This window comes from Zonotrichia leucophrys, chromosome 2, assembly GCF_028769735.1.
Source record: "Zonotrichia leucophrys gambelii isolate GWCS_2022_RI chromosome 2, RI_Zleu_2.0, whole genome shotgun sequence".
Taxonomy (NCBI): Eukaryota; Metazoa; Chordata; class Aves; order Passeriformes; family Passerellidae; genus Zonotrichia; species Zonotrichia leucophrys.
Window position 1 is genome coordinate 129052000 of NC_088171.1, and position 8783 is coordinate 129060782.

Genomic DNA, 8783 nt, shown 5'->3' on the forward strand with positions numbered 1-8783 from the left:
GCTCATGGAATTAATTTGTAATTAAAATTTTGTCTCAGGAGTAGGTATAATTTAATTCAGAGCAATAATTACTTAAACTTTTAAACAAAACTTCTACCCTGGCCCAGTAAAAGCTAATCATGTACTGCACTTTTGATGCATTAGTCAACGGCATTGTAAGTTCTGTCTGATCCAGCAAATTTAAACCAAGGTTTGTTACTACTGGTCTTTGCTTAAATTCACTTTTGATCACATAATCAGTTACCCAACATAGTATAATCTTTAATGGAAAAGAGTTAATGGGAGAAATGGCCTTTAAATACCTCCTGGTGTCTTCCAAGAGTGTTTGCCTTCTAAATATTTTCTTAAAGTTTTTCTTGTTGAATATGTATTCTTTTCAGTATTCCAATGTACCTTCTAAGCAGACTGAAAGTAGGAGTTTACTGCATTTATTTCTGTGTGTTTGTATCTTCTGTTGCTAGTGCATAGATCTGGCACAGGTCACATAATTTTGAATACACTCTTAAACACCTGTTGTGTTTCAAACTTCAAACTTGTGTCCTTTTTTTATAGGTGAACTGGCACGACTTCGCTTTTTTTGATCCGGTTATGTACGAAAGCCTTCGGCAGCTTATCCTGGCCTCCCAGAGTACAGATGCTGATGCAGTGTTTGCAGCAATGGATTTAGCCTTTGCAATAGACCTGTGTAAGGAGGAGGGTGGAGGGCAGGTAAGCACAGCTAAACTTGTGGCTCTCTAGTTTCAGAGTTTGACAGCATATGCAGGGTGTAGTGTGTACATAATCCAGGCTCTTCTCAGATGGCAGATAAAACATTTTATTCTTCTTGGATTCGGTGCAGTGTTCTTAGATATTGAAGCCTGTATTTTTTTCTTTGAAAATGATCTGGAGGGTACCATAGACCCTGGTAACTGTAGTCAATCCTAGGGAATTTTTAAAACTAACCTGTAGTAGTGAATTATACTTGGGTTTGGAGGTATATTGAGCAATAAAATGCTCTGCAGCATACTGTAGTGGTTGTAATGATCTCATTTCCTTTATATCCCTTTTCTTCTTCCCCTATTCAAATGTTCCTTATTTCTTTGCCATAGGTTGAACTTATTTCCAATGGTGTAAATATACCAGTCACTCCTCAGAATGTATATGAGTACGTCCGGAAATATGCAGAACACCGAATGTTGGTAGTAGCAGAGCAGCCTCTACATGTAAGTCTTTAGTGGAGTTCTTTTAAAAAGAAGGGAAAAAAAAATCTGTCATTTTTCAATCAGTTAATTATTCTCCTCATTGTGGTGTTGCTAATCAGGTTTCTTTAAAGTCTTGACAGCTTGATTAAAAGTATTTAATTTTTTTTGTAATTGTATAGCTGTTTATGTAGTACTGTGAAGACTGAGTAATTGATCTTATAGAATGAAAGATAATTTATTTTATTGTTGTGGGTCTCCTTGGTTAAATATATATGTTTATTTCTTGAGCTCAAATGGCACAAATCCTCTTGGAATTTTGGCTTTGTATTTGGCAGCTCCTTTGTTCTTAATAATTTATTACCTTTGATTTGTTGCATCCTTGTTCTAAGGAAAAATAATTTATAAAACCACTTATACTAGCCTGTCAAGAAACATAAAAATTGACTAGAAAACCATATTAAAAATTATTTGATTTTTTTTTTAAGCCCTTGTCAAATAACACTTACAGAATAATATATTTTTGTAGACAGTTAATGAAGACCAGTCTGTCATGATGCTGCTACATGTAAACTTCGTTTCTTGTGCTCATTGTGGTTTCCTGCTGCACATCTGAGATAGGGCAGCAGGCCAGATTACCTCTGTGCAGCTGAGGTCTAAATTCTCACAGAAAGAACATGTTCCTGGAATTAAGATACTTGATCTCTGTGTCTGCATGTATTACTAATTTGGCTCTTGTTTATTTTAAGAGTTGAAAACCCTTACACTTGTATTCATTTTGAAATTTTCTAAAGCAAGTTGATTCATAGTACTCCATTTACAATATGGAATTTCTTATCTTTTCAGGATATTACTTATATAGAATATATGTGTATGTGTGTCTGCGTGTGTAATATTTTTGAAGCAGAGTTGGCATGTGTCTGAGGAAGCAAAGTAAAAGGAACATGCAAGATGCATTTTTTTTTGCTTTTTTTGAATTGCATCAAATTCAGCGCAGCTTAGCAAAATACCTGCACATTTTAGCATTAGAAGAGTTCATGTGCTTCTGCTCCTGGTGAAATACAAGCTCAAGCCAGTACTGCTTTCTTTGCTCTAGTAGGTAGGGTTTAAAAATTGGTGCAGTTCTTTGTTTCAGAATATTTGCATCTCAGATGATAAAGCTTAAAAAGAAAAGAGCAGCTCAGAGAATAATGAATCTTGAGTTAAAGGGAATTTCACATGAAAATTTTAAGTAATGTGTTTAAAGTCAGTCTTAAAAGTTACAGGGTTACAATGTGCATTTTGTTGTTTTCACTTAAGGCAATGAGGAAGGGGCTCCTGGATGTACTTCCAAAGAATTCATTAGAAGATTTGACAGCAGAAGATTTCAGACTTTTGGTAAATGGCTGTGGTGAAGTAAATGTGCAAATGCTAATCAGCTTTACCTCTTTCAATGATGAATCAGGTATGAAATAACCTAGTCATAAACAGAGTTGCAGGTATAACTTAACACTGTTTTTTCTGTGTGGAGTAGTTACTAGCATTAAACTTGAACTAGTAAGTCTGCCATTAGTTAATAAGCCAGTGAAAGCTGTTATAAAGTTATTACTTGGGATATTTTTTTACATTCCTTAGAAAATATTTACCTTCAGTTAAATGAGGGTGGAGAAGGCATGTTTTCCAACTTGACTGTCATGAGATGTTAAATACATGGATTGTATTACTGGTAGTGTATCTTTCTTGTGAAAATTCTCTAGGACTATAAATGTGATGGATGCGAGTTTAATACTTCTTACATAATTTTTAAACTGTGTTTAGTTGCAGTTGGGATTTTTGGTAAGGAGGGAGGAGTGGGAGTGGTACTAAGTTATGTCAGTGTTGGCCTTGCTTTCAAAGCTATTCATTCAGTTTGAAATTACTGATCTCCAGTATCAGGACTTTATGAATATGATTGTAGCTGAGATCCAGCTTGCAGCACATGTAAAACAGGTATCTTAATGTTACTGTCCAGTGCAGCAGCTGAATTGTTATTTCACCTTGTTATTTCATACAGGAGAAAATGCTGAGAAGCTTTTGCAATTCAAGCGTTGGTTTTGGTCCATAGTTGAGAAGATGAGTATGACAGAAAGACAAGATCTGGTAAGTTGTCCATTCCCATTGGAAACATGCAGGAAGAATTGGAATAAGTGGTGTCAATACTGTTCTTGACTGTGTCTACTTGCAGAGACTTGTTGAAGAGTTAAGGTAGCAGAGAGGGTAGTAGGGTTGGGTAAGACTTGGTTCTGGAAACAACAGGTGTGAATGCCAGACCTTCTTGTAATTGAAAGTAAGCATGGTGTGTTCTTCTCCCTGTTCAGAGGTCTCTTACAGAAGCACAGTTTCACTCTGCACAGTTGCTCTTAAGATGAGTAACTGTGGTTATTCAACTGTGTTGTGGGCTGGTAGGGTTTTGAGGTCAAGTTCTCTTCATGCATCATCTACTCACCTGACTTCTGTGTATCCGGAGGGCAATATGTGTGTCCTCTCTGTAAGATGTCAGTAATGAAACCATGTCCTTCTCAAGGCCCTTTAGGAGTGAAAAGCTGATGAGAAGCATGAAAGAATAAGATACTGTTTGGGGGATTTCATTTTTAAAAACTTGCCTGTAAATTTTATTCATTGTACACCTCTTGAAATGGTTTGTTTTTAACTTCCTACTCTGTAAGGTACTATCTCTCCCTTACAGTCTACTAAAAGGAAACAGAGAGTACTCTGAAAAGTGCAAACCCTAGAGCATATTTTTCAAGGAGTGTCTATGCTTACACCTTGGTGGTGACTCAGTATTTCACACTTGAGATAATAAACCAAATGCTCTCTGTTGCTCCCTTTTGTCTGTACCAGTACTACATCCTGTAGTCTCTGACTGGTTTGTGAGACCTTCCTGATTCAATTTGTATTGATGGGTGTCACCACCTTCCCAGATGGATATTTGGACATGCCATTTACTGAGGATTTGTTGATACAGGATAGTTTTGAATGCTGCTTTTATCAGTTTTATGCATGAGCAGTTGATGAAGGAAGTGAAGGAAGCTACTAGAGAAGAAAGTAGAATAACTGTGGAATTTAGTTTGGCATATTGAAGAGAACATAGTATTATCAATCTTGCTGTGATTGTGCAATTCTTTTTTAACCTATCCCTACACAGTTTGTAGGCAGTATGAATCTTAATTTTAAACACTGTCTTCTTTTTTCAGGTTTACTTTTGGACCTCAAGTCCATCATTGCCCGCCAGTGAGGAGGGGTTCCAGCCTATGCCATCCATCACAATAAGGCCACCAGATGACCAACATCTTCCAACAGCAAACACTTGCATTTCTCGCCTTTATGTCCCACTCTATTCCTCTAAGCAGATTTTGAAACAAAAATTGTTACTCGCCATTAAGACCAAGAATTTTGGTTTTGTGTAGAGTATAAAAAGTGTGTATTGCTGTGTAATATTACTAGCTAAGTTTTGTAGATTTTTCCATTTGTCTATAAAAGTTTATGAAAGTTAATGCTGTCATACCCCTGGTGGTACTTCAAAGATTTAAATGCAAACATTCCTGTACTAAATTTGTAACATAAAGGCCTAAGGAGCACTAGCAATATGTGATTGCAACAGTTTGCTAGTCAAGAACTCCTTTGCCTAACCCCAGCCAAAGATGACAGCAGAACAATATAATTTACACTGTGATTTATCTTTTTGCTGAGGGAGAATATGTAAAATGTTCTGAAAATTCACTGCTGCCTTTGTGGAAAGTGTTTCAGCAAAGGTTCTTGTATAGAGGGAGTAGGGAATTTCAAAATAAAAAATTAAGTATGTTCTGTGTTTTTAACTTTTTTTTTTAATGGTGTTTAATTTGTGGTTGGCTGCAGTTGTGTATCATGTATATTGAACTTGTAAAAAGTTCCTGACAGCTCAGATCCCAGAGTTGGGATTGCTGACTTATGAAACCACTTCCATTGCAATTTTTGTTCTATTGCATTGAACTCTGGCACATCAGTTACCATCACTAATATTTTGCATGTAATCTGTACCTTTAGTGGGTTTTTTTTTTCCCTGTACATATTTGATGAGGCCAATGCACAGTATTTCATAGTTCACAATCAGCATTTTTGTATCCTTGTTACAGTGAACAGACAGTCAGGAGATTGTTCCACTACCAGTCCTAACCCAACACTTGTACTACATTATCTAACTATGTAAACTCAGCCTGGGCACTTTCTGGTAACTGTAAAATGTTTATAAGATCATGATTATTGAAGATACATTTTTTGGAAAACTTTAATGTTCGTGAGCTGCTTAACTTCTTTTGTATCTAGCCTTTTTTTAAGTATCTTGTTACAGTTTTTTAATAAAGAAATTACAGACAAAATACCAAGTCATACTGAAGAAACAATAGTTTTTATTTATTAAGCCATTTATACTTTAGCTAACAGCATACACTAAACATAGTTGGTCATTAAAAATCTGAATTTTGTAGCTGAAAAATTGACATGCAGAAGACATTTAGCCCACATTTTACAGTTAGCAGAGAATCCTGAAAGAAATGGGCCAGGCAACCCCTCCTTTTAACAGAATTGGTTTGAAGGAAAAGTGGCTTGTTCTGAAAAATCTCAAGGCAATTAGTTTAGAATAAAATTCTCAAATTTCATTGTAGTGAGTTCTACTGTACTTTCACTTATGAAGTGCTTGGTTAGTTTTGGGGAGGGCAGTCTTTGACCTTGATGTAGGATTTCTTTTCCCTAAGGCTTGAGAGGTTTTGAGTTAGAAATTGGTTGATGAAGAAAGGAGCTACTTTTTTGCTGTAAAACTAAATTTATGAAGCTTAGCAGACTGAAATATTGAGGGATAAGAACTTCTGTGGTGGTGATGTTCTTCTTTCTTGCTTCTCCAACCCTATTAGTCCATGTTAATGATTTTTTTTCTCCCTTTTGTTGGGAAGAGCTGAAGTAATGTTCCGTCCAAATCCTAGCAGAACTCACCTCTGTCAGAACTCCTCTGGGTTTTCATTTCTGTCAGCTAGTTGTAGGATGACCAAAAGTTACCTACATCTGATTTTCAAAAAAGCCTCTTCATTTTTTTAGTTGCTAAAGGTATGGAGTACAGTTGATACCACAAATTCTGATCACCAGTTGCCAAATTGATGCTGAAAATCCTCTCCTCTAAATAAGGTGGATTGTTTCAGGCTTGTGTACTTAAACTGCAGATAAATAAACAGATGCAGAATTATTTCTGCAGGTACTAATGCTTCCTCTAAATCGATCATCCTAGAAAAGGATAGTTTCAATGTATGAGGATTGGAGCTAGACTTCCTGTTGTGACCTCCAGTGTATCTTAAGTTCAAAACTGATTTTACTATGCTAAAAAGAAAAAGCAGTACAGCCTCACAAATCTAGCTAGAGGCATTTTAGTATAGTGGTGTGGCTGTTCTCTTATACTAAGGAGGATAAGTTACAAAGGTACAAAGCAACATCTACCTTTTGCCTGGCTATCAAACTGCTGTGATTATTTCCACTACCAAAACTGCCTCTAACTGAAATGTGCAAGGTTAGTAGAAAGCAACAAAAGAAACTGTTTAGAATAGCATCAAAACTCCAGTCTGTAAAATAAAGCTCCCTCCCTCACAAAGCTTTGTGAGGCTTGATGTACTAAGAATTATCCAAGGCCCTTGGATGAAAGGCCACATATACATGTAAAGTACTGTGTATATATATATGTATTGTGTGTATATGTATATAAGTGTATGTGTATGTATAACATATAAATATATGTTATATGTATATATATTTCTGTATATAGATTAAGCATTTTTTAAGTCCTGTAATGTATAGCTAGACAAAAGCTTTGCAGATAGCACAGTAGCTCACCCTATATACACACACAAGGCATTCTGGTAAGCAGAGAGGGAATTTAGAATGATATATACTGTCGTCATTGACTTGAAATATGTATGTAGCTTTATAAATAGCTTTTTTTCCTCTGTATGGTATATTTCAACTATATCAAGATTTTAATAAGAAAAATGTTTATTAAAATCATACACCTCCTCTCCCTTTGACTTAAGCCCTTCTGTTAGTTCACTTAAAGTGTGGTAGTGAAACTAGTTAAATTCTGTAATGTTTACTCTTTTTAATAGTCTAAATCCTTAGCTGTTCACCATTGCTGAAAGAGGCAATAAAGGTAGCTGCTAATAAAATATTATGACCAACTACTAGAGTAGGTCCTAATCTGAATCTAGTGAAACCTTGATACTTTAGTGCTAATTTCTGTGACTAATTCTTGGCTTTGGTTTCTTTTACTTAACTAGCTGTATCCAACACAAGGTAAATCACTTGCTCCAGCTTTGATAATTTTCCAGGAAGGAAAAATTGTCATCGAGTGGTCTTTCCCACCTGTGTGGTTTGGAAGTGATTTTTCTTTCCTACAAGTGAGTAATTTGGTCCCTAGATAACAAGCAGTGATAAAGCTGGAAACTGGCAATCTTATGAATCCAACACCATACCCTTGCAGAGCAGCATTCAGGGAGGTAGAGGAAAGGAAATTTTCCTCAACTCTTAAACAAGGTTTATCCGTGTATGCAATTATGCAAACCATACAGACTTGCTGGTTTTCAGAAGTTTACTTCAATGCATCTGAAGGGAAGTGTGTAGTGAGCAGGGCTGCAGCTCTCCATGGTAGCTGGAGTGCAGGTGGGGGAAGTTGCCCAGCCACCACCAACCGCCTCCTGTGCAGTTGCTTCTCAGAGAGAGCCAGGACTCAGCACAGCTCCTGGTCACCCTTAACACCACGTGAATGATTGTTCACTGAGTCTGTGCTAACCTCCTCCTTTCTATGCTAACTGCTGTGCCCTAACTCCCTCTTTATAGGTCCCACAGCCTGTGCATCTGTAAATACCATGCTCTTCGCTTCACTTGGATTTTTCTGGCTTCCTCTCTGTAAGGCAAACTGTGGATACCTCGTTTAGTTGCTCTGATTCCCTTCTTCTTTCAAGCTTTGTAGGATTTGACCTTTTTCCTGAACTCTTTTGTTTGCCTATTTAGTAACAGATCTGCTAAAACCAAATAGAAAATTCTGCATGTCCAGATTAGCTGGATTTCAGCATGTGTGGCATTATCTTACTCTGAGGTAGAAGGCATGTCCACACTTTAAAATATGTCAGTGAATGGGTCATGAGAAAGCTTCAGTGAGTGCCTGGAACTCACAGTGCTGGAAGTTTCCACATGATCTCTGTGGGGAGGACGTGAACAGGCTTCACAACTGGAGAGTGGCCTCCATCACAGTGCAGTCACTGCCCATCAGGACTTCTGGCATTATCAGGAGCTCTGATGGATCCTTTGCTAGTTGGAAATTGCTTTTGTGGCTTTCATTTGCAGCTATTTCAGATTTGTTGAACTGAGAAGTGTGGAGGGCTTTTAATCTTTTATAAATTTTAATGGATTTTTTGTGGAGTTGTCTTAGAGGATAACTTCATGTCTTGCTTGAAACACAATCCTGTTAGATAGTATTTTCCACAAACTACTTTTTTCCAATTATCACCACAAACTGCTATTATAGTAATAGACTGTTTAGCATAACAAGAGGCAGCTGGTTGCTCCCAGGGGTTC

The 8783-nt window shown here is 36.9% G+C and overlaps 1 protein-coding gene across 1 annotated transcript in view; it reads left to right on the top strand.

The window, feature by feature from the left end:
• UBR5 (ubiquitin protein ligase E3 component n-recognin 5) overlaps positions 1 to 5000 on the top strand; it is an 84837-nt gene extending 79837 nt beyond the window's left edge. The window contains exons 55-59 of the mRNA XM_064706399.1: positions 553 to 708; positions 1089 to 1202; positions 2478 to 2622; positions 3211 to 3296; positions 4391 to 5000. Of these exons, the coding sequence (XP_064562469.1) occupies positions 553 to 708; positions 1089 to 1202; positions 2478 to 2622; positions 3211 to 3296; positions 4391 to 4603 (714 nt within the window). The 3' untranslated portion in view covers positions 4604 to 5000. The remainder of the gene's footprint in view (positions 1 to 552; positions 709 to 1088; positions 1203 to 2477; positions 2623 to 3210; positions 3297 to 4390) is intronic.
• The last annotated feature ends 3783 nt before the right edge of the window (positions 5001 to 8783 follow it).